The 27406-nt window shown below is 32.3% G+C and overlaps 1 protein-coding gene across 1 annotated transcript in view; it reads left to right on the top strand.

Moving 5' to 3' along the window:
• Positions 1–26981, top strand: part of LOC129234013 (mitotic spindle assembly checkpoint protein MAD1-like) — a 71475-nt gene extending 44494 nt beyond the window's left edge. Inside the window, exons 10-16 of the mRNA XM_054867917.1 lie at positions 3875–4019; positions 6435–6566; positions 8472–8566; positions 13980–14067; positions 14809–15034; positions 25916–26106; positions 26689–26981. Coding sequence (XP_054723892.1) covers positions 3875–4019; positions 6435–6566; positions 8472–8566; positions 13980–14067; positions 14809–15034; positions 25916–26106; positions 26689–26853 — 1042 coding nt within the window. The 3' untranslated portion in view covers positions 26854–26981. The remainder of the gene's footprint in view (positions 1–3874; positions 4020–6434; positions 6567–8471; positions 8567–13979; positions 14068–14808; positions 15035–25915; positions 26107–26688) is intronic.
• Positions 26982–27406: the final 425 nt, after the last annotated feature.

The following is a 27406-nucleotide window of genomic DNA, read 5'->3' as shown; positions in this document are numbered from 1 at the left end:
TAATTAATTAAATAGCACTATCAATCATAGTAATTATTATCACGCAATAGTATTCATACATTTTCTAGAATTACATATATAGATAATAAAATTTTAAAAAAGAAATCTTTGATTTAAAATACCTCATGCATAATGAATATTATTTTTTGGAATAATATTGTCCCTTTTTATCAAATGATGGGAGTTCTTTCCTAGCTTGAAGTTTGGCACGAATGTACTGTCTAACCACGGATTGTATGGAAAGGCAAACATCCGGTTTTACATGCGGAAATGGAAGCATCTATTAGTGTTCAGGGATGTCAGATTTTGCAGATGTATGTTAGCCTCTAAATTTAGCAGAGTCTCATTCAAATGAGAGGAACACGCGCATCAAGTTTTTTATTTTTCCCCTCATTCAAATGGAGTCGCCTTAACTGGTTTTTGCCAATTCCATACAATCTGTGGTCAAACATTATCCATCTCGTGGCAGTTTCACCACGAATTTTTATTGCAGCTTCGGTTATTAGTTTCACACAACGTTTCACAGCTTGCGTGTGACAGGGAAATTTCTCGAAAGTAAACTCTGTAGAATGTTCTTTGCACATTTCTTTCCATTGTTGGTCTTTTAGATGCATTGTAAGAGTTGGCTCTGTTACAACACAGTTTGCCCAATCAACTAAATCAACATAATCAACGGCTTCAAAAATTGAGTTTAGGACGCTCAAAAAATCGTACACCATCCGAGCTCTTCGTCTTCTTATTTCTAGAGTTCAGAATGCGCCTAACAGCTAATTCCCGAATGTATTTTCTTGAGTCAAACAACATTGTCACCAGTAGCTGTTCAGGATGAGCGAAATATGCATTACTTGAGAGAACTTTGAAAATTATCTCCTTAACGTTGTCTGGAAACTGCCTTCCAAGAGAAATCATTTTCCAAAAATGTTGGGCGCCGTACTGGCAGTTCGGTTTTATTTTTATTTCAAACCACATTGGAGCATAAACTAACATTACATACTTTACAAGTATTGTAAGATTTTCTGATGGAGTTGGATTGCCTATATACAAGCGTAACAAATGGTTTGCAGTTGTCAGCCATCGCGCACGACTGACTGAGTTTGCCTGGGCTACTGTCAGCCACGCTTGAAGGACAACTGACCATCTTTTACAGCAAGACATTCTATACAAATATTGTTGTTCAATACTTAAATTTTTTATATCTTCCATGTCCAAAACCAGAAGATTGTAGTCAATTTTATCAAATTTGACCACCGGATTTTTTTACAATCTCTAAGAAGTTGTTCGATAGCTCCAGAATATGAATGTGACCACTTTGTGCAACCGTCCAATTCCAGTATAAGATGCCTCAGTGGCAACTCATTGTGGACATTGGACGCAAGAGAGCACCCCTTTAATTGCTTAACTCCCAGCTGTGGAGGTGTAGAATTACAGCATTTCTTAAAGAAGAATACTTGCGTTCAATTCATTAATCAGTTTAAAGGACTTCAGAGGATTCACATTTTTTTAATACTCAAGGGCTCTATTTGTCAAATATATATAAATAGTTATAAATAATCTTAGGAATAATAGAAGTAGTTTGAGCGCCGTTTATTATCCCGAAGAAACTACTGGAACCAAAGATTAAAAAATTAGCATCTTATGTAACTATTTTTTATTTGAGTGTGTGCATTTTTTAAAATTGGCGTACAAATGTCGCATAAAATTGATTGAATTTTCACTGTTTTTTCTAGGTAACGTATTGCGTAACATTTCAGTACTTACTTATTTCAAAACTACTTTTATTTATTTTTTTTTTTTCATTTTTCCAATGTTTCAGTATTAAAGGAGCGTAGCTAAATATTCTACGAAATGTATAAAAATCTTTGAGGATTTCAACTAATGCACTGACAGATACTTCTAATGTTTGTTGAAACTAGCTTCAAATTTTTATTTTTGCCCCCCCCCCCCTCTTTTTTTTTTTTTTTTTTTGAAAAAAGTGCATCTTTGTCCTTTTTTTTTCCGTTTTTCAATGTCAAATAGCGCCGGCTAAATATTAAACAAATTTAGCGAAATTTTTTATGGGTAATAACGGGTCCATATAGCAACTTTTCCGCACTATCCAAAAACAGATTTCCAAAAAAAGTTTTTTCGGCCCACCCTAGTGCACACCCCCATGCTACATACTAACTTCGTGCCAAATTTCATGAAAATCGGCTCGAACGGTTTAGGCGCTATGCGCGTCACAGACATCCTACAGACATCCTACAGATATCCTACAGACATCCTACAGATATCCTACAGACATCCAGACATCCTCCGGACAGAGAGACATTCAGCTTTATTATTAGTAAAGATGTAGAAATAATGAATATCAAAGCAAGCCATCACAATACAAATTTAGCAAAGCAAGATGTACTTAATACCTTAAATGTGAGCAAAAGCTGTAATAAATTATGTAAAGTTAATAATAATATCAAGCAGAACCATAATAATGATACAAGCAGATAATAAACAAATTTAAAAATTGCTAGAACACATAATTTCACAAAAAATGAAAGCCAAAATTAAAAACAGATTACTGCTTGAGACTGATCTTATTTTTTTTTCATCCCTTAGTATTAAACTAGCCGCCTACGTCGGGTCGCACAATACGCCTTAGGTGGGCTAGTATACCGACTCTGTTCTTCTGAAGTACTCAAGTACAGCACCCTCGGTGCTGTACTTCCTTTGGCTTCGCTTAGCAAAATAAAGTTAAATGACGTTTTCAGTATATAAATTACATTCTTTCAAAGGAAACGATGAAAAAATCATTGCATCAAAAAAACACATCGCCTGCGTTGGTACTTCAATTAATAAACAGTGCTTTTTTTTTTTTGCGACACAGCTCTAGAATCATTCTGCTCTAAGCAGAAAAAAGAGAGAAAAGAAAAACCTGTGCTCTGTGAGGAACTTGCTCTTGGCCGCTTGCCAGAATGAAGGGAATATTACTGGGAAAAGTGTTCCAAAAGCTGGGAATATTCTTCCAAAGCAGAACCACTGAGGAGAAAAGGGGGTTTTAATTGTTTTTAATTAATATCTCTGCTAATTAAAGTCGCAAAATTGTAACACCTAGCTAAACATGTAACCAGGAAAATTAAGAATCTATCTATACCTGGTTTGATGCTCAGTTTTCTGTCGCTCCACCAGAAGTAGCAATGACATGGATAGATAGATGGTCACATACAGCAATGTTTATATATCAAGATATTGCACAATGTCTTCTTGTATTGCGCTTTTTATCATTATGCATGCCCCAAAATTTTAATTTGTTAAGACATTGGATGTGATATAATACTCAGTCATTAAACAAAAATTAAAATTGTTTATTAACTACCTCTTCATTCTATTAATTTTCTTCTAGAATGTTTAGTACATATGCTTGATAATCCACTTAAGGATGTTTGTTGTTCTGGTATTCTGTACTTATAGGCATCCACAGTTGAAGAGATCAGTCTCAAGCTGCTATCTCAGAATCAATTTTTGACTTTTATTTTGTTTAAAGAAATCATATCTTCTATCACTTTTAAATTTGTTTTTAATCTGCTCCTTTTTGGGTACTTAATTTTTCTTTGTTTTCTTTTTACAACCTCTGTTATGTTTTCTTTACTTTATTTATCACTGCTTTGCACACTTTTATGTTAAGGATTTTGTTATTTGTATTTATTTTTCATTTGTAATGTACTATTTTGTTTTTATATTATATAGAGAGATTTTTTATGTATAGAGAAAGAGAAAACTTGATTTTACTCTTAATTTTTCTGTAAAATAGTTTTGTTCTGTATGATTAACTTTTTGAATGTTAAATAAAAGGCAAAATGCAATGCTTGTACTTAGTTTTTCTATTTTTTGTGTATTGTAGTTGTGAAACTGTGGAGAAACAGAAAAAAGAATTGGAGGAATCTATTAAAGTGCTAAATCATCGATTAACACAGTTTCAAGTGCATTCACCTCGCCAAGATTCTATTATAAAACGACTACAAAGAAAAGTTATATTTTTAACCAAGGTATGTTTTTTTCTAATTTTTAGCCTACTATCCCAGTAAAAGTGAGAGAAAAAAGCATGAAAGAAGGCTTAATGCATCCTGAAAATATTACAAAAAATAGTCAAAAAAAAAAAAAAAAATAAATATCGAAAAATTAAAAATTGGAAAGTAGGATATTGAGATGGAGGAAAATGTCTGTCTGTCTGTCCCCCCCCCCCAATAACTTCTGAGCGAATAGTCCGATCCAAACAAATTTTTTTTGTTTGAAAGATCTCGGCGAGGGCACCTCATTTTTATATTTCACTTTTTGATTTGAACTGTTTTTCGTTCAATTTTGAACAGTTCAAAAAAACGTAACATTAGCGCCTACGGAGAAATTCAAAGCAATTTCGGACTGGGAGGCGAATTTGCTTCCAACAAACTTTGTAGGAAAAAGCTTTTGATGAAAAACTTGTATATAAAGTATCTTTTTGATTTGAACAATTTTCCGTTCAAATTTGAACAGTTCAAATCCCTTAACATTAGCGCCTACGGGGAAACTGAAAGTCAGTGTAGATTCTGTACTTGAAGGCGGTTTTACTTCAAACATATTTTGTGGGAAATAGCTCTTGACGACAAACTCCAGATTCCGACTCCCCGACTTCGACTCTGATTTCGTAGCTTTGGTAAAAATTTATACACAGAGGAAAAATGACCAACTCCGAGTTTTGGATATTTGACTCCGACTCCTTTATCCCAAAATGAGAATTGACTCCGACTCTGCAGCCATGGTTTTAACTGTGAAATAATTATTGTTAATATTTCTTGTTTTTATTTTCATTCTAAAGTATTAATTTAGGTATTCAGTTTTCGGCGGATAAACTCGAAGTCATTTATGTTTCTACGTAAAGATATGTGCAGACTTTTTTTTTTTGACAATTAAAATTATTTCTTTAAGTTGACATATTATTGTTTTTATTAATTTGGTAAGTGCATTAATTCATTTAAAAAATTATTTTTGGCAACAGGGGAAAAAGAAACTACTTTTTTTTGATATGATGTATTTATTTTAATGAGCTTATTAATTTTAATTATTTTTTTTTTGTTTTGAAAGCGGTTAATTTTTTTTAAATTGAAAAAGTGTATTAGCTGCTTTATTTAAAAGGTGCTGCTATTTTATTTGCTAATTTATTTATTTATTTATTTTACACATCTAATTTTTTTAGATGAGTGAGGCATATTTTATTTCTAGAAATCAGCTTAAAATACTGAAAAATTATGTTTGAAACATTTGCGATTTTAGCTATTTTTGAGAATATTGATCAGGTACTAGAAAGTAGTATGAGTGTACGGGAAAGTAAGCTCATTTAATTCTAGACGGAACTTCTTGTTATATACCTGCATACAAGATGAATTGTTAGATACATACCAGGTATGATTTAACTCATTAAACGTTTTAAAATAAAGAATTTCAACAGTGTAAGAAGCATTAGGGATAGCAAATTTACGGCCAAGTAGTTTAAGTAGTAAACTTTTATATTAATAGCGATCAATTATTATTTAGTAGGATTATGAATGCTTAGTCGTGCAGCTTGTTAAGAAGTGTTGCAGACTGCAGTTTATTTTTTATATTTATGTTTTAATAAATGTGTTGTGAAAGACAAAATTAAATATTTTTCAAAATGTATTAAAATTAACACTAGAATTAAGATAGGGGTCATTTTGACCCCTAGCAAACTTTTTTCGCTAACTGCCTCCAGTGTATTTTCAGAAAAAGCTTAATTTTTCGGTGACTTTTCCTAAATAATTGTGCTGTTTAATAAAATAAAGTTTTCAAGAAAATTAATTTTTTTAAAAAAAAATCAAACAAAAGATTCTTACCTAATAGTGTGGGCAGGTGTCATTTTGATCCTTTTGAGGGGGAAAAAATGCAATACAGTTACTGATGCTGAAACAGAGCAAAACCTAAAAAAAATGCTTCTTAGAATGTAGATCGCAAGAACTTGAAGCATTTATACTATTTTTGTACATAAAAGAGAGCATTAGCCTCTAGTTTCTGAAATGCTCATGAAACAGCGCTGGTTTATTTAAGGGTTTTAAATTTTTTTTTTAAATGCTTCATTATACATCCTTAAAATCTCTATCTTTTAAATAAGCTGCATTTATTCTACATGTATCGATTTTTCACTAATTTTCACAAATATACAACATTAAGTAGGAAACTATGCTGCTGGGTTGGTTCTAATGAACTTTCTTCTCAGGGGTCAAAATGAACCCTGCCGTAGTTCTAGGTATAAGAAGGCCACCATAATTCTAGTGTTAAAATACTTTACAACTTTGCTTGTACAAATTATTTTCATTTGCATATTAAATCCACTCTTTCGTTTGTTAGTAACTTTTATAATTTTATGTTTTATTATAATAAATACTAAATGGAGCATTATTTTTTTACTATAGGAGAGAGACAATTGTAGGAAACTTTTAGATTCCTACCTCAGTGAATCAACGATATCAGGCCTTGCAGTAAGTGCGGAACAGATTAGCCAGCTTGAAGATTTAAATATGGAGTATAAAAGAGCTTTAGAAAAGGTATTTTAAATGTTGTTAAAACATGCTATTTTTACTTACTTTCAGATAAAAAAAATAATACAGGAAGTGCTTGGTAAGACTTAAAAGTAACCTTTGGGTTTCTTATTGTTGCTAAGCTCATTTACAATTCTAAACTCTGTTTGTGATGTGGTATTTGGAACTTTGTTCTTGCATGCTGTTAATGCAATGGAAATTTGTTTGACTAACAAATTTGTTCACTGTGATAGAAACTTTACTATTCAAAACTAACTCATAACATTTATTTCATTGATACAGACTCAAGGTCAAAGGAAGCTCTGATAGAGGTCTGAGTAACAATAAATGTATAAAAGTATGCAGGGGTGCCCATCGACTCCAAGGGCAATAATGGGGACCCCACAAATGTTACAGAGCACCCCCTAAGAACAGGCCATCCTTCAAAATGAGATTAAAAGCCCTCAAAAATTATCCCCTCCCCCATAAAAGTTACAATGGCACAGTCTGCAACATGAACTCCACCTGGTAAGAACTAAAGATATAGAAATATATATCTAAAATACCACAGTTTTAAATTAGCAACAGAGATCATCTTGTTCGCTGTTTATGTTTCCCCTGTTCCATAGAAAAAAGTTGTCTTTGGTTGGAGTTGGACAGTGCATGACTACAGTATGATGAAAACAATAATTTGCACAACATCAAATGCTTTGAAATTGCTCTGCCATGCGATGCAGACCTATTCTCTATAATTTCATGTTTATAGAAACTATTCACTGTTATGAAAGTAAGACCCAGGTAACATGAGTTTCTAAGGAAACAAAATTTAAACTTAATTGGTGGTCCAAAAATTGTTTTAATTTTTTACAATACCAATCAAAATGAGAGTGGTTCAAAGAGAAAATTGTGATCATGTGGTGCTCTTATTGAATTGTAGGGAAAAGGAACTGTTGAAAATGATGATCGAACATGCACGGATGACCTGCTTGAAGTATAAAATAAAATATTATAGACTTTATAAGACTGGAAATGTGAGCGTATAATATTGTTGAGTTTTTAGAAATTAATAATGATACTTTAAAATGTCAGATTTTTGTCATGTAGCTGCATGGTTTCTTTTTATACAAATGAATGAATGAGCTAAAAGATTTGGGTTTGTTTGGAACAAATCTAGAACAAGTTCAGCTATTTATTAATCATGCATATTGGTTCAATAAGTATATTAAAAACTAATATGTGATAAAAATTAGAAGTAAAATTTCTTAAAGGAAATACAAATTGTGGTTTAAATATCCTTCTGTTTTATTCCATCTCATGTCAGGAATTACTCCTGTTTGACCTGTATGCATTAATCAATCATGTGATCTATTGGTACTTAAAATAAGATATGTTCTGCCAAGAGTATGCTATAAAATAGTTCAAAAATGTCTTTAAACAGAAGTAGGACTAAAGAAGTGCAGTTTTAAAACTTTATGTTGTGAAATTCTAATGAGTATATGATTTTTTTTTATGAATAACAGATAATTACATATTTTTTACATGACATTATGAAATTGTGTTCCTGATTAATTTAACAAAGGTATATTCGTTCTGGTTTGAAGAATTTAAATAATGTATACTAAGTGTAGTTTTACCTATTCATAATTAGTTCGCTATTAAGTTTTGGGTAAGTAAACTTCAGATTAAACATTTGCTTACAAAAAAATTAAATTGGGTCATAATTGTTTGTTGCATTTTAATATTAAAATACTTTTGTGTTAATAGATGAAAATGATTGTTTCTACTATTTAAAATTTTTAATTCTGATTTTTTTCTAAATTGAGTTTTGTTTTGAAGTTTCTAGCTATAAATCTTCATTTTTTCAAAAACTTATATTTGAAAGTTTTTCTTCCTATCATTTTATAGTTTTTAATTAACTAATTTGTTTTTCAGAGTGAGAAAGAAATTGATAATCTGAATGATAAACTGAAATGCATGGCTGAAAACAGCAATTCAGAAGCCCTAATGTCTGATCTGAAGAAACTTAGGTACTTTAAAATGCCTTTATTTATTTTATTTATGATAAGTTTTACCTTGGAAGGGGAGGGGGGGAGGGTGGTGGAATGACTGTTATTGGGTTAATCTATGATAAGGGAACCCATTTTAAGTGAAACATTTCTGTGAAAAATATATGTATTTGATGCAGGCATCGCAGCGTTCCTATATTCCTATATTTTCCTATATTTCTGAAAAAGTTCCTATAATTCCTATAATTCCTATATTTTCCTATATTTTTCAGTTTCCGATTCCTTTTTTTTTTTTTTTGCTTTTCCCCTCGACTTTTGGCTACCGCCTTTTCCGCGATCCACGTGCAGCCGCCATTTTATCTTTCCTACTGTGCAGGGCTCCCAAATGGTTCGCTTTTCCCGCCAAAGTCCGTGTTTTATGGTAAAGTCCGCTTCAGACTTTTAACATTATGATCTGATTAGTTCGCTTTTATATTGTTTTTACTTAAATATCAGATTTTAAAAGTTTTTCATTTCGTTAAAAGTTACTGTTCTCCCAAGCACGCCGCCGCAGCGCGTATTAAACAAAGTTCGTACGCCCATGAAAAACCTTGAAAAGTTCTTGGGGGGGGGGGGGGAGGTCTCACACACACACATTTTCTAGTGTTTGAAAACCTTGAAAAAGTATAAAAAGTTTCTTTATTGCTTGAATTTATTTATTGTTTGGATTGTGCTTGTAATTCTTTTAAAAATATTTCATTAGTGCAATTTTCTGAACATATATATTCGATATGACTTATCGCGAAAAATTGCTTTCGTGTTTGAGGTTTCAATCCTTTTGCATCTTGTTAATATTTTGATTCTTTTTACAATCCAAAGTGATTTTGACATGTGCTTACCTTAGCTTAGCTTATTTTTCGTTTAATTTCAATAATTAATGAAGGAATTATTTTGGAAACCATGGCAACATTGAACTTACTCGGCTCGGACGCGGAAAAATGCTTCTCGCTTTTGAAATTTCCATCCTTTTGCATCTTGTAAATATGTTGATGTTTTCCACAATTAGAAGTTATTTTAGTATATGCTACTTTAGTTTAGCTTATTTTTCGTTTGATTTTAATAATTAACGAAGGAAATATTTTGGAAACAATAACATTGAGCTTATTCGGACTTCGCAGAAAATTGCATCTCGCGTTTGAAATTTCAATCCTTTTGCATCTTGTGAACATTTTGATGTTTTTGGAAATTTGAAGTTATTTTGACGTATGTTTCTATAGATTGGCTTATTTTTCGTTTAATTTCAATAGTTAACCAAGGAAATATTTTGGAAACCATAACAATAACATTGAGCTTATTCGGACTTCGCGGAAAATTGCATCTCGCGTTTGAAATTTCAATCCTTTTGCATCTTGTGAACATTTTGATGTTTTGACAATTGGAAGTTATTTTGACATATGTTTTTATAGATTAGCTTATTTTTCGTTTAATTTCAATAATTAATGAAGGAATTATTTTGGAAGCCATGGCAACATTGAACTTACTCGGATTTCGCGGAAAAATGCTTCTCGCGTTGGAAATTTCAATCCTTTTGCATCTTGTAAATATTTTGATGTTTTCCACAATTGGAAGTTATTTTGACATATGCTACCTTAGTTTAGCTTATTTTTCGTTTAATTTCAATAATTAACGAAGGAAATATTTTGAAAACAATAACAACATTGAGCTTATTCGGACTTCGCGGAAAATAATTTCAATCCTTTTGCATCTTGTAAACATTTAGATGTTTTTGACAATTGGAAGTTATTTTGACATATACTACTTTAGATTAGCTTATTTTTCATTTAATTTCAATAATTAACGTAGGAATTATTTTGGAAACCATGGTAACATTGAACTTACTCGGACTTCGCGGAAAATTGCTTTTAATGTTTGAAATTTCAATCTTTTTGAATCATGTAAATATTAAAATATTTTGCCCAATCGAATGTTATTTTCCCATATTCCAACTTAGATTAGCATGTTTTAGGTTTAATTTAGTAGAAAATAAATAAATTTATTTTATGGGAAGCATGCCAACATTGAACTTGGTTCGTGAAAATTTGCTTCTCTGAGCTTTCAATCGTTTTGCATCTTATAAATATTTTTATATTTATGGCAATTAGAAGTTATTTTGACATGCTACGTCAGATTAACTCGATTAAATTTTTACTTAAATAACTAAAAAATTAATATTTTTTGTGTTGTGTAATTCAAGCTTATTTAGTTTTCCAAACATAATTTTGATTATCATTAGCTTATTTTCGGTTATTACTGTTTTTTTGTGTGGGAGGGGGAGGGGTATTAAATTTAAACAATTGAGCACATAACATTTTAAAGTAGCGTCTGTATATGAAACAAAGTTGAATTATGTAATTATATGAAGTTGAATTTGTACATCATTTCATTGTCATGATGCCTGCTGCTGTTGTTGTCGTGTACCAAGTAGGCTGGCAATTTGAGGTGCACTGCTTCACTTTTCCAACTGTAGAGTAATTTGGTGTGAAGTCCGACTTCTACAGTACACACATGCCATAAGGACCCGTTTATAGGGGACAAGGACAGGAGAGAGAAAGTACGTTCATGCCCGAGCCGGGATTCGAACCCGGACCTTCCTATCGCAGTCAGACTTCTCTGACCACTAGACAAGGCAGGCGGCATGATGCCTGCTAAAGGGGGGAATTTGTCCCCCCCCCCCCCATAAAAGTTCAAAGCACTCATGGCCCTGCAATCATGGATTATTTTTTTTAATGTAAGCTTTATGATTCTTGAAAATATACTTTGAATATGAAAATTGCAAAACTATGCCTCATGTGATCTGCTTCTCTTTGTGATTGAGAATTTCAGACATTTTTAATTAAACTTTCAATACAGTAGATCTGTTTGGTGTGTGATGGATTCATATCGGTGGAGAAGGGATATAAATGCTATTAAAGAAGCATTACAATACAGAAAAACACAAAAATAATTTTAAACTATAGAAAGATGAAGCACAGCTTCATCTATCCTTCAGTGAGACTACCAGCATCCCTGGTTCAATTCAAAATGTATCATTACGCCCATTTAGTTCTATGGAGGCTGCCTTAAGTGCTGCGCTAAGTGCCGCTCCCCCCCCCCTCCCATCCAAATGTTTGTGTAAATAATATTATTCAATGGATAAAAAGATCAGTTGTGCAGAAGGTGATAAAGGAATTGTATCATTAAAAATCAGTATTATGGTTAATTAACAAATTATTTTCAGGGATTTAGCAGCAGGCAGCTAATTTGCCTTTTGATGCTTCCTTGTGTTTAAATGAATGGTCCTCTCAAGATCCTCTTTTTAATCCTAACTGGTCCTCTTTAGTCCTCTTTTACCCTTTTCTAAAACTAAAATGTGTTGGGAGCCCTGCATTAGTTTCTAGAAAAGTGAAATTTTATCTGCACAATTGCATTCGATCCTCATTGATTTGGAGGCTTTGGTATGAACTTAAAGAAACGGTTTTGATTACTAAAATGCAGTTTCCTAACGACTTCTCATTTATTTATTTTGAAGTAATTTAAAAACCTATTTTAACTTAAATTTTCCAAAATGCATGTTTTTGTAAACAAGTGCAAGGTTCTATTTATTAATTTTTTTTTATGAAAGTAGTAAAAACTAACCCCCCCCCCTCACTTTTTGTACTTTAAAACTTTGGGACAGTGGTGGCCACCAAGTTTGTTAGGTCTGGATTATTTTGCTTTAATGACCAAATATTTCTAAATCAAATTATATTTTACTGGGTGTCCTTCAAAGTCATGGGAAATCGTGGATTTCAACTATGATCGAATTTTGTACTGAAAAGTCAGGATTTTCAGGGGGGAAAATGGTCAAAAAGTATCATATCAGAGATTTTTCTGAAAAAAAAACTCAGTATACATTTAAATTTTTACCTGAACACTTTTTTCTAGAAAAGAAAAGGAAATTCACAATAATTTCTTTTTCACAAAAATAAAGAAAATTCACAAAAAATATTTTGCTTTTCCGCATAACAGGGACTTAAAAAATGAAACCTGGATTGACCCCTGATATTACTGTGACATGTGACTTTGATTTCAGCATAGCACATGTTTCAACAACTTATAAAACTTTAAGTTTGGCTTTTACTGCATTGTCAAGTGATAACATAAATTAGAACAGAACTTCACGAATTCCATTCTACTGCACAGCTTGCCCATCGCAGTATCGGATCATGCAAAATCTTTCATTAAAAATTAGATTAGTGACACAACTATTTTAAGAAAGATTTGTGTTCATCTACAAAAAGTTTCGTCTATTTTTTTTTATTTTTAAAGAAGTATGCCTTAATATGTTTAGTACAAATTACAGTTTTACGCTCTTTTACTGTTTGTAAAATTGATTTTGTGTGTATTTTTAGACTTATTTATGCGTATGTATTGCACTTATGTCAGGTAGTGTAATTACATGTTTTTAATCGAATAGTAGTATTGCATTTTGAAAAAAAATGTCATACTGGCGAGCTTTGTTATCGAAATTCCTGTATATCCTTTTTTTTTTCAAAATATTCCTATATTATTTCGAAAAATTCCTATATTGTTTGCAGAAAATTCCTATATTTTCCATCGAATTCCTATATTTTTTTCAGAAAATTCCTATATTTTCCTATATTTTTGTTGGCAAATGTCACTTCTATCCCTGATTTGATGATGTAAACTTATCACATTTTGATTGTTTTAGTGTGTTTGTTTCATTAGTTTTTTTTATCTTTAAAACTCTCAAAGGTTAAACGCTTAGGCTATTCATTAGATCTATTTTAAACAAATCTAAGAAGGTTCTTCTGCCTTTATCTTGAAGTTTGGTTGGACCTAATTTGGAGTATGCTGTTCAGTTTTGTTTCAGTTTCAGTCTCCTTATCTCAAGAAAGATATTTCTTTCGTGGAATGGGTTCAAAGAAGGCTTATTTGGCTAGTATGGAGGCTTTCAGATTTAGATTATGGTATCAGTCTTAAAAGGCTTTATATGTTTAGCCTGGAGCAAAGGGGACATGATTTAATTTTTTAACTTTATCAAAATGAAAGTTGTTAATGTTAACTTTTTGCAAGAAAGCAAAAGGAGAGATCATTGTGTTGGCTATTCAGCTCTCAGCCTGACCTGGAAAGTAGAAAAAATTTCTACTTTAGTAGGGTTGTAGGCATTTTAAACAGCTTTCCGAAAGAGGTTGTAATGAGCAAGGTAATAAATAGCTTTAAGAGAACTACTGATCTTCATTGGGGACTAATAAACAGACTGGGTCCAATTTACCTGAATCCAGACCCTGTTGCTGGTCGTCGCATTTGTATTTATTTGTTAACTTGCAAGTCACAACAGCATGATTTGTTTTTGCCATTCTTGATATATTGATGGATGAGAAGTAATTCAATGCTTACTGAAAATTTCTTACAGGGAAGAAAATTCTTCTCTTGCAGCACAGATATCAGACTTGCATAGTAAAAAAGTTGCCTTAGAAAAGACAATGGCCAACCAAGTTACGGTAATTTTCATGTTTTCTTTATTCTGAGTACAGAACTCAAACAGATATTAAGTTTTTTTTTTTTTTAATTTTAGCAGTCAAGTTTTTATTTTAGAAGTTAATGATTCTTTTTACTTGCTTAATCCCCAGTTCTGCACTTTAACTGAAGATTTTTGAAAGTAGATGAAATACTTTTTTTTCTTTTACTTAAAAGCAATGAAATTTAGATATGATTTTAAGAATTAGTTCTGTCATACTTGCTAATTTCAAGGAACTATGAATACTTACTGTGAATATCTGTTACTTTCTAAGTGGCTTTCAATTTTTGAAAACCATTTAATTATAACTCCTAACATGGTTATCTCCACCTGTTAGAACAGAGTATTTATTTAATGCAAAACATCTATGTCACTTGTGTGATCTATGTTTTTAATGTAACATTAAAAAAAATATATATACATATTTTTTTATTATTATTTCAATGGTGTTTATGAATTAAGATTTGTTTTATTTATTTTTCTTCAGTTAAGAGCTATGAATTAGCCTTTAGAACTGTTGATGTAAATTGTAGGAAATAGGTTAATATGGAAACTTCAAGTTCTACCCTGGTTTATCCACTTGATAGTCATTGATATTAATCTCAAAAAATGTCAAATATTTTATTTTTCAACTCTAATAAGATGTGAAATTTAATGCTTGTTTCATAATTGCTGTACATAAGTGTAAAAGTTGAATATTATGCACTTCTTTCATGATTTTTAGAGTGAAAATAATGATGGCTGGAGTGGTAGAGTACTTCATTTAAAGTTAAATCCATCTGATAATGCGAACAGAAACCATCTCGCCGCATTTCATAAACTGCAGGAAGAAAATGATGCTTTGAAAAAAAGAATTAAAGTTTTGGAAGAGGAAGGTATTGCAGCTTCTGATGTTACCATGAAAGTACAGCAAAAATTAGCCACTGAAGGAGCAGACTCTACTTTAAAAAGTATATAAAATTATATTCTTTCATAATGAAAAATAATTTAAAATAAAATTCTGCTTTTTTAAATACTAGTGGTCAGGGTTGGCAAGGTTTTGGACACTACGGTAAAAACCCTGGTTTTTACCGTCCTGTCCAAAACTCTTGTGTCCAAAACTGTCCAAAACTATGTTTTTAGAAAAATTGTATTTAGTGAAAAAACATTAAAAACAGAATAAAATGTATTAAAGTAATGCTTTAGATTGAACATTTATTCAATAAGAACATTCAACTTATTTGTGCAGCTGATTTTAATCTAGTAACATAGAAGTTGAATTCTTGAATACAATTTCAATTTGTATGTATGAGTCTATTTTATTTTTTATTTATTATTTTTTTGATATCAGTAACCAAATTTCCCTATGTTTATGCAAGTGTGCTAATGAAGGCATGATTGGCAAGGTTTTACCATCCTGTTCAAAATTTCTGTTTCCGAAAGTATCCAAAACTATTTTTTGAAAAACTATTTTGTGAGGAAATATCAAAAACAGAACAAAATGTGTCAAAACTATTTTTTGAACTTTTTAATACATTTATTCAATGTGGATATTCAAATGTATATATATATATATATAGTATATAACTTATTTATGAAGCTGATTTTAATCTAGTTACGTAGAAATTAAATTCTTCATTAAAAATTTCAATTTGTATGCAGAAGTTTTTTTTTCATTAACCTAATTTTTCGACATTTGTGCAAAAGAAAGTGTTCAAAATATAGTTCAATAATTGACTTAAATGCAATCTATATATATAATTCTCTTACGTGCCGGCAAATGAAGGGGTGAATTTCTAAACCTCTGTTGGCAACACTTCGCCGATAAATCATGTAAACAAACTTCTACGTTGTTTTGAAATCTTGAATCACAGAATACTCAACGAACTTTTTTTTTTTTTGAGATGAGTTTGAGTCGGGCTGTGGCCCATTTCAACCTTAATCAGCAAAGAAAAGCTCAAAGAAGGCAGGAAACCGTTCTTGAATCCAATTTAAGACGAGCCATTTCCAGAGTTGTATTCTCTGATTCGCTGCCGATAATTTTTAGCGGCTGGGGAATTTTCAGTCAGCAGTTCCTTCAACAGATCAGGTGCGTCACACAATGCCGGTAACCGCACCTTTCCGTCATGGCAACATTTAGTATATTTATTTGCAGTATTACGCTCTTTCTGCCAATAAAGAGCACCACAAAATTCGCATTCTTCACACATTGCTCCACAATCATGTTCATCGGCAATGTTGTTTTGAACGCGTAGGCGCTTTGAGCGTCGTCTATTCTCTGCTTCAGTACGACAGTTCAGTTCAAAATGAATAACCGAGAAAGAATTTTACTTTATTCCTTTTATTCTCAGCTGAAAGGTTTCGCCAAATTTGTTTAGGGTTATAGTAGTTTTAGTATTGTGCAAGCAAAGTAGCCTTGGCGAGTTTTCGCGTTTTTAGTTAAACCATTTTTTGTTCGTGACGTGGCAAGGATTCAGAATAACAACAAGAAGGACAAACGTTTGAGAAAATATGTTTGGTGCTATCTGAGCCTGTTTTTAGTCATGGCCAGCTCTATGTGGCATTATCAAGAACAAGATCTTTTGAAGCAGTGTCAGTTGTGGCTCCCAAACGGGACATTTTTAATTGTGTATATGAGGAAGTTTTCTCAGATTAGAATATATAAGAGTGTAAATATGTAAATATATAAGAGTGTAAATAATGTAAATACATCCCTCGGGGGAGCCTGTAACCCCTAGAGGGCGCGTCCCCAGGTGGCGGATAGGGGAATGCCTTCATTGGTTTTCCAATGGGTGGTAGAAGGGAAATAAAATACCTTCCGCGGACCAACAGGTAGAAGTGCAATCTCTCCAAAGCAATGACAGACACTTTTGTATCTATAATGGTAAAGTTGTGCACATTGCCAAGGCAGTCATCTTACATACAGCAAAGTTAAACTGTCGAAAATCTGGCTAAAGCAGACAAATTAACATTATGAACGTAATTTTCATATTGGTTAAATGGATGGTGACCTAAATGCAATTACCAACTTTAATTTTTACGGAAAATTTTAGCTAGGCTAATGTATTGGCATACAGCGAGCGAGCGAAGCGAGCATGGATCGCGAAGCGATCCACAGGGAACTGCGTAAGCAGTTCCGGGGGTTGGCGAGCGATAGCGAGCAGGGGGCGATAGCCCCCTAGTAAATTACAAATTTTTGTAGTTACAGAATGTATTATATTAAAAAATATGAACTAAAAAAAGAATAGCAGAAGAGTTTTATAATTAAGTGTTTAATCATCAATTTCTTGTTCTTTAATCTATGATTAAAAAATTTATTTTTATTAAAATATTATGTAAAAATTATTTGCAAAAACCATTAAAAAAAATTGCTTTTTTTTCACCTCAATATTTATTGCACATTTAATAACATTCCTTTGAGTTATAAAGGAACTGAAATTAGTTGTCTTGGTAGTGTTGTGTATTTCTTTTCATAACTCTACCAACTGTTACATAAGGAAGATTTTATGTACTAGTTACTGACATTTCTTTAAGTAAAATATTTTTTAAATGAATATTTGGAGAATAATATTATCAAATACTCATTAATTAAACTTCATTAATATCTATATTTATGCATTACGAATATTGCATTAAAACCAATTGATTAGATTACACCCCTTTAGCTTTAGCATAGTTTTGGACAGTTTAAGACAGTTTCGGACACTTTTGGACAGTTTTAGACAGTTTTGGACGGTAAAAACCACCTGTCCTGTCCTAAACCAGTTTTGGACAGTCCAAAACCCAACCCTGCTAGTGGTACCTGCACAGCTTTGCCCGTAATAGAAAAATTAAAAGGTCTTTTGGTTTGTATGTATATTTACAAATAATGTATGGTGAATTTTCTCGCCAATTGGCTTGCACCCATGTTACGGTTCCACGTTATGATAATTTCGTAATTTACTCCATCTTATGATAATTTTGTTCTTATAGTTGAAATAGAACCAAATTGAATTTTCGAAAAATCGCTTTCAGGTACACCCCCCCGAAATATTCGATAAGTCAAATTCTATTTCGTGACTGTCGTCAAAGTTTCTTTGCTAACGTAACTGTATAAGTTGAAATAGTGTTTTTTTTTTTTTTGCTTTCCAAAAGTATGAACAAAAAGAAAAAAATCGGCACCATTGCATCAAAAGGCGTCTAGACAAAGTGGATCAAATAAATCTTGGACACTGATTATTTGCACATAATTTGGCAAGTTTTTTTTTTCACTTAAATTACTGCTTACTTCATTTCTTTCGGTAGGAAAACCTGCTCATAAGGGAATTCACAGCTTTTTTTTAGTGCAGCCAGAAAATTAGGTGGGAAATATTACAGGGAGGGTTTTCCACACAAGTACTGAACATAGTTCATGAACGCAGTAGAATACATATATTGTCCGTTTTTCAAGAGAAGGCACTTAGCCACGCCCCCTCAAACGTAGAGTTCCATTTTATGTGGGGGTGATCAGTACGCAATCCATGCTCTTCTAAAGGAGACAACAAACAGATTTAACTTAATTTGCAAAAAAGCTTAGTGTCATTTACATCACTTGCAAATTTTTGTCTCTTGTCGTTTTTGTTATTCTTCCATTTTAAAAACTGCTGCTTTTAAAACAAAATGCTATGATCCGAACATACCTTCTGCCGAATACAGCGAAATAGAATCATCGGATACAACGTGACGGGGGAGGAGTCAGGTGCCTTCTTGTGAAAAACGGACAATACATGCGTTATTCAGTCTCCTTCTATAATGGACATTCCCATAATCTGAACACTTTTGTTTGGTCCCATGAGTGTTCAGAACAGAGAGAATCCAGTGTACCTCGTCATTGGTTAGTAGAAAAATAACATCAGGTTGGGAAGGTGTAGACCAGGGCCGGACTGGGTGATCGACAGGGCGCGGGAAAGCTGAGTTAAAGGGCGCCGACTGAGCCTCCATAATATCTAAGAAATTAAGATTTAGTGCGGACTTTTTAAAAGGATAAAAAATCATTGGGAAGCAAATGAAGCCCTTTTTTGTTGCAGAAAATGTCCAAACAAGAAGTTATATTTTTCGAAAGTTCAAAAATTGTAGGAGAGACCTCCCCCCTCCCTCCAAAGAGTGTTGGCACATCCCCTTAAATATTAATGATCACTCCCTAGAAACCCCCCCCCCTAAAAAAAGAGAGGAAAGACCACCAAAATACCCTCTGAAAATTTGAATAACGTCGGGGGGCGATTGGGGGGGGATAATTTCTAGTTTCGAAGAATGAGATGTTTTGCTAAATATTTCTCAACAGACACTTCTTCCGAAAATTCTTTGCTTGTTCGTCTTTCTTCTGAAATGCATCATTCACTAGCATTAAGTGACAACATCTCTTGCAGTGATACTTTTTTTTTTGTGTTTTCGATTGAATTTTTTTTTCACTGGTATCTGCTGTTGTTTTAAAACATGACGCTGTCATTTTGTTACATGTATTTCTCGATTCCTTAAGCTGACGAGGTTTTCTCCGTGCAATCGATATTCATGCCCAAGGTTTTTTTTTTTTTCTTTTTTTCCCGCATATGCTAGTTTGTCATTTTCGACAAAATGCTTCTACAATTTAAAATTAAAAAGAGATACACATGACGTTTCAAACTGTTTGTTTTCAAAGACGGTTTTTTAAAAAAAAATTCCGCTTTATTTATTGTGCTAAAGTTCAAAACTCAAAAAGAATAAATTAAAAATATCATTTCATTTGTAATTTTTTTTTTCTTTGGATTGTTAAAAATCTTTGCATCTCTGCATGGTGCTCTTTTAAAGCATTTTAGTTATGCAATTATTTCGAGAGTAGGAGCGAGTGGTAATGAATATCTGGCTATTACTAGTTTCTATAAATGTACTTAAAAAAAAGGTATGTTTTTGGATGAATAGTAATACAAAAAAGGCATTCAGTCATGAAGGGAAAAGTTGATTTTACAAATTGGGTAAATCAAGAAATATTATAATCTATCAAAAATGAAAATTAATAAAGAGTAATTAAGGTGAAGAATTTAGTGTGGATATAACATGAGACACGACACTAGTGATTAATTAATTTCAGTTCCCAAAATCAAGAGATTATTCGAGTTATGTTTACGCATTTGTTCTGTTCTTACAGTAGCTACAAGCTATGCTATTGTTTTTTTGTATCTCAAACGGGGGGGGGTCAAATTTGATACGAATTATGCATTTGTAATGAAATCGGCTTATGTATGCTATAAAGTAACTGCTACCATGAAAATGAGTTAAAATATCATGTTTTTTTCTTAATGTTTGCAATGCATATTTTTTGTAAATAAAACATAAGTATTTAGATTAATTCAAGTCTATTTTTAAAGTCTGATTTTTTTTTTCAAATCCTATATTTATTTATTTATTTATAAGTAACATGATCATGTCATAGGAAATATCTTGGGGGAAAGTTACAAGAAAATACCACCAATCGAACTCTAACTCATCCAGTGCACCTGATTGCCTCTTTGCAGTACGTAATAAATAATATCGTTTTGATAACACTGAAAATATTGGGAAAAGCTCGAAATTCAATTATTCGAGAAATCATTTTTTATGTATGGATATACATTTAAAATTACTATTATTGTTTGTGACCATTATAAGGAACAAATGAATTAATTAATAAAACTTTTGCAAGAAAACTCAGATTTCAGTTTAAAAGAAGAACAAATAAATTTCTTGACCATGTCCAATTTTCCTCTTGCCTCCATTTTTCAGTTAAGAATTCCTTATTTTTTTCGAAGTAAAATTAAAATTACAAATTTTTTGTTCCGCAGTATAAGAAAACTGGAGGGTTTTTCGTGATGATATTTCTTCCTCCACATTCTTAAATCAGAATCTAGTTTCTGAAAATCCGTTTCAGAAATTCTCGCTGTCCTAAGTGTTATATATTTTTTTAAGTATATATATATAGCAAACGAACATTTTAAACGTTTATATTCATTTTCATGGCATTGTTGTCTTAAAGTTTCGGAAACCTTTTGAGTGTAAAATTTTGTTTTTGAAAACTGACGCGACCTAGAAAGAGCCGTCATAAAATGAACCAATTATATTTTAAAGAGAGGGAGAATGAAAAAAAAAAAAAAAAAACAGTTCATGGACAGGCTTGATCTTAATCTTTTTTACTTTTTAAAATAATAGTTTTCAATTGATAACACAAGACACTTAAATTTTATCTTTCAACTTATCTAAGTACGCTGTTTTCATAACTATATGTAACGTCGAATATTTTGCAATATCATTCATTAGTCGTTTCGCCTCTCATAGATCATGTTACAGTTAATTCTGAATCTTAGATCGTAATTCTATATTTTAAGTATAGTAGTATGTATTGATTTCATGGTGTGGCGTGGGAAATATTGGGGTCCGGTCGGTCCCACCACGTGTAAAATTTTCAAATTAGAAATCTTAAAAATGCATTTCAGCTTCATTTCTTTCAAAAACTTGCAATTCCACTTTGGGTATCACCCCCCAGACAGTCAAAACCTAGGCGGACAACTCCCCCCCCCCCCTGCGCGACGTCACTAGTAATAGCTTTGCGTTTTACTTATTAACAACATCGTTGTAAATTCCTTCTTCAAACTCAAACTTCGTTTCGCTCATAATGAACTGTATTGTTTCATTGATACAAAGTTTATTAATAATAACCTTCAGAAGTCAGCAGGATAGCGGGGGGGGAGGGGGGTTTCGAGCTTCATCTGAGGGAAAACACAGATTAAAAAACTTCCGAAAATGATATAAAGGCAGCATAAAATGTAATAATATAATAATTTTATGCACCCCCCCCCCACCGCTAGGGCAATGATGAACTTCCTTCAAATGCTACGCAGCGCCCCCCTCCCGAGAACGTGACCCCCAAAATGAGATTTAAAAAATCTCTTAAGTTAACCCCTAACTATTTCAATGCCGAAGGCTATGCCATGACCCCCTTTCTCTGTGCACACCTCTGGCTAAAAAGACAGTGAAAAAATTAAATCCAGTTAAAAAACTGGAATATGTTTTGAACACAAAGCTTGTCAACGGTAAAGATCTTGAACTTTTGTTATGATTTTAATTGACAAAATTTAGTTTAAAATCGAAAAATGTTTTATCTTTAAAACTGTTCGGCATCTTTATTGTTTAGTCCAATAATTCCCCAAATGTGCCCTGGGGAGCCCTGCAGTACTCCTAGGATCACATCAAAAATTAGCTATTTTTTCTCAACTAATTTAGACTTATTTGAAACTTTTTTCTATTTTTTACAGAGCCTCTACAGGATAAATAAGGGCTATTCAATGCAGATACACGACTCGTATTTATTTTTGACTGTCAGTTACAAGTCATACTTTTATTTTGGGAAGGGCGCCATGCAAAAATCTTAGTTCGAAAAAGGGCGCCTTGACTCAGAAAAATCTAGGAATCACCGTACAGTCCTGTCCTAATAGTTTTTTTGTGAAGCGACGAAAAATTCGACATCTGTCATCGTGTTCATCCATCCACTAAAATATTGCTTTTATGCGGCTTATTTCTACATTACACTATTTTTAATGCGCAGATTTCAAAAATTAACATTATTTGTCTTCTTACTTGCTTCTATTGCAGGTATGATCGTTAGCAGAACAGGGAGTCATGCTATACGCTCTTTTACAGCAACTTAAGTACAGTCAATAAATCAAACCATTCTCGTATACTTGACCATAGATATGTGCTATCACGTTCCCCCTCACATCCCTTTTTTATTAAAGAAACACCATGGGTCTGCTTTTGTCCTCAGAACTGAAACTTGGAGCAGAAGATAAGTCACAAACGATGCCCTAGGAGCAGACCATTTACGAAAGGAGAGGGGATTAATTGCCTTTATGAGGGTTATGAAAGGGAACGTTTATATAAATAAGAAGAACATTGCTTTTGCATGTGAAAATATTCTCATGCAAAATCACTTCTTCGTTCCACATAATTTATTTCCATTTTGCTAAAACATTGTTTTGGAAAGTAAGAAAAGAACAGAAGGGCGCCTTTCGAGAGGGCGCACCGGGAAAAGTCCCGGTCAAGTCTATGGCCAGTCCGGGCCTGGTGTAGACAACATCTTTTACTTAAAAAATAAATAAATAAAAAATAAAATAAAATAAAAACTGCAAAGAGGTTCAATATCTACACTTCGCCTCACTTGGAGTACCATTTCGATCTGTGAAACCTATAACAGAGTTGAAGACAAAACACCTAACAAAAAAAAGTTTCAGCCATTTTTCGATTGGCGGTGCCAGAAAAAACGACGGTGCAAGAAAAGCAGCAGATGTATTGCATGTTTTTATAGAATCCCATCCGAATGTCCCCGACTCCCTGTTTGAGGTTTCAAAAGTATCTGAGGACTACTAAGTGAGAGAAAAAATTTCTACTCAAAGCAATGTTTGATAACACATTAAAAAAAAAAAAATAAGAAAGTAAAAATTGTTATATCATACATAAAACTACAAACTTGTTTTCCAACCTATACAAGCTCTTGAATTTATAGAACTATAATCTACATTTATTATGTCAAGTATATATCATCGCCTTAGAGCAACGCTAAGACATCTAATCCCATGAAGAAAAGTAAGATTAACAGACCCAGGAAGAACAGTACTGTTCCCTTGAAGTAGCAATATTATCTTTAATACATTACTCTATCACTTTTTTGCTCATATTTTAAATTTAATGAGTGTCAGTGGTGGTATTTATTTTTTCTATATAGTTTGCTTTTCTTATTCAATGTGCCAAATTTTCGATAACAGGAATTTTTTTTGCTGTCCCTGCAACTTCGACTTATCAAAGTTTCACTGTACTAGTTATTCAGGCAAATAGCATGAAGAAGCGAAAAGCTATGATGACAAAAATAGGCAAAGTTTTAAAAAAAATTAAAGCATTTTGCCTGAATGGAATTTACTGTTTTGGTTAGACCAATAATAGGGCACAACAAGGGCAAAAAAAGTATTTCAATATGTTGTTCGCGCAAGGAGTTACAACAGTTTGAATATCAGTAAAATATGACATTTTCCCTATTTCGGCCTAATGTAAGTAAAAGCTCATTAAACTTGCCTTAGTTAGTTATGAATTTTTTAAAAGTGCATATACTTTCCTTTCAAGTGACAGTACTTTTACCATGGCAACTGAAAGGTGCAATCTGTTTTTGAACCTCAAAAATGCTAAAAAACTTCAAAAACGTCACTTTTTTGTGACCTTTATTGACCTTGCGGCAACAACTTGCCACAAATTTAGCATAAATTTTGTAAAGTTTAAACCTTCTATCCTTCTTACATAAAAAGAATTTGGAGGCAAGTTATTTTCAGCAACAATTGTGGCTCATGGCAACCATGTCTTAAAAATCCGCTCGATTTTTGCTGCCACTCGTTGACCTTTAGGGGCCCATAAAAACTGGACAACTCAACTTCAGAACAAAAAATTCTGGATTTGGGCTTTTAACAAGATAGTAATGATTGGTAATTTTTTGGAGAAAGTCTGAGATGGCATGAATCACCTCATAATGCTAGGCCTGATAGTTTCTCAGATTCCTGCTATTAAAATCAAATCTGCAAATTTAGTGCTGGAAGAATTATTGCAAAGACCTTGACAAGACTTGAAACAAAATACTACTGGGAATGAAAATCCAGATGGATAGCATCAGAACCTATCATCTGTCCTGAGTATGAACTGAATCCGGAACACATCTTTTCCTGCTCCATTATCCAGAAGAAGCTTCTACAGACTTCCTAGTGCCCCTACACTGACCGCTTTCTATAAGGGCAACTGCTTTGAAATCACTGAGATCGCCTTGGGTCCGATTTAGACTATAGACGCATTGACAAGACTACAGCAACAACAACATAAAAAATCATTCATGTATCCGAACACTTGTTTGACTTATAAACCTGAGCAGAAAGCTACTAAAACTACAAGTTGTACTTTGCTTCTTCAGTTCATGTTCATACAGCATCAGTTAGTAAGACTTAAGATTATACTTTTAAATTTTGTCATGGAATATGATTTCTTTATCGTAGTAATTATGACAAATGCTTACTTTTCCTAGCAGAAGTGTCCCAATGGTAGGTGACTGTGAGCTCCCAATTCCCGATGATTCAGAAAATTTAAAGATTCATAATGTTTCAACATTTTTTTCTTCTTTTTTAATGATGGTTAACATCTCTTTTGATAAATATAGGTATTTATGAATGCACATACTATTTTATTTTTTCATTTTTGACTCAGTGAAATTCAGAGTTTTGTTTGATAAATTTAGAATTTTTCCCCTCTCAAAAAGTAAGGTTTATGACATCCTTGTTTCCAAGTACTTTTGTTTTAGTAGTTTCAAGTTGATTTTAAGTGTTATCTTCGCAATTTTTATCATATTGCGAAAAATAGACATATTATAAATGTTAATGATGAAAAATGCATTTTTCTAAAAATTCTCAATAACTAATTAGTTTTTTGCCGTAAGTTAGCTACCTAAACAGAGTTGAGGCAGAAATATATAATACACTGCCAGCTCAGTGTTATTCAATGCAAAATACCCACTTTTTTTTCAATCTTTGAGTGGAACCGCACCATTGTTGTGATCACTTGTCTGGTGTGCTAATTCTACATTAGCTACCAGTTTGTTAGGCTCTCTTGCGCTCCTTTAAGAGATTTTCTGTCTCCAGCTCAGTTAATTCCTATTCCGGGCTGATGAGCGCAAAAAAGCACGAAACCGCCGTCCTCGGATGAATAACTGAGCTGGCGGTGTATTTTATGAACTAATTTGTTCTTGTTTTTAAGCATTGAATACATTACTTTTTTTTTTCTTTTTTGAAAAAAAAAAAAAAAAGGTTTACGAGAGCAGCTAGCTGCAGCCGAAAGACAGCAACGATTCATCTTGGAAAATGCTGGAATCAAATCAACTGAATTTCGAGAAGCAGTTTATAGGCTTTTAGGTTTTCGTATTGATGTTCCTACTTCTGAAACCTACAAATTATCTCACATGTATGCTGATTCAAGAGATGACTACTTATTATTTCAGGTAAGTATTTTACGATAAATCATTGATTAATTTGATATTTGTATTTTCACATTGTTTAATACATTGTTTATGTACATTATCTAAGAAAATGTTTCTAATTTGCAGGATTTCATAAATTTTTGAAACCTTTCCAAGATGAATTTTTAATTTTGGTTCTTTTTCTATTATATAAATGCAAGTTAAAAGTTTAATGATTTGTAAAAAAAAAAAGTCATAATTGCTATCACTTTTCATTTTAGACCTGAAAATGCCATTTAAATATGCATTAAAATAAAATCTGTAGTGCAAAAGCATCTATTGATCTCTGAAAAATATTAATCTAAAATTAAAGTTTTTAGTTTTTAAAAATACATTTCAACGCTCAATAACATTTTTTAAATGACAGCGATTATTATAAAACTCTGAAATAATTGTTGATGTTTGAAAATACTTAAGAAATTCAAGTTGTAAGCAAGACATGATTTTCGATTTTCCTGCAGGATTAATTTCTATGTGTTTCATTGGATATTCTAATTTTTTTTCAAATACTAGCTTTTTGTGAAATTTTGTGAGTGGTAATTCGAATATTTTTCCTTTTTGTAGATAAACTCTGAAGGAATTCAGCTCATTGAAACTGAATATTCCAAACAAATTACAGATAAAGTGGAAGTGTATTTACTTCAACACGATAGTTTTCCAGCATTTTTTGCAAGTTTAACGATGGAATTGTTTAATCAGCAAACCTGTATGCAGAACTCTCATTGTTAAAACCAAATGTAAATTGTGTTGCAATGCAAGCTGAAGTTGTAGATATATCTGTGTACATATGAAGAATTTCTTATTTTATATTTGAAAAATTATTTGTAATTGAATGTATATCAGAATAAAACTTCCATGCCTTAAAGCATTTCTGATAGTTATCATCATTTATTTCAAAACAAATTGATGTTCCATCTTTTCTCAAATAGTAATTGTTAACTATTATTGTGTGTGTTTGATGAGCATAGTTGAATCGACTATTTCAGGAAGGGCATAAGTCCAACTAATGCAACTTTTCAGGAATCAATAAAAAGTGATTATTTCATTCAGAAATGAACTAAATTCTACAAAATTTTTTATTTGTATTGTAGGATTAGTACCTCACCTTAAATTAGGTTTCATTTCGTCACTGAAATCAATTTAATTGATTATTTTTTGTTTTTAATTTGGACTTCTTCCCTTTCTGCAATGAATATCCCGAAAGACTAGTTTATTGTAATGAAGGTATAAATCAAGTGAAACAGATTTGTTTCAAACTGATTTATGACAGTAAAAAATAATA

The sequence above is a fragment of the Uloborus diversus genome, unplaced genomic scaffold, assembly GCF_026930045.1.
Source record: "Uloborus diversus isolate 005 unplaced genomic scaffold, Udiv.v.3.1 scaffold_907, whole genome shotgun sequence".
Taxonomy (NCBI): domain Eukaryota; kingdom Metazoa; phylum Arthropoda; class Arachnida; order Araneae; family Uloboridae; genus Uloborus; species Uloborus diversus.
This window is presented reverse-complemented; position numbering and strand designations above follow the sequence as displayed.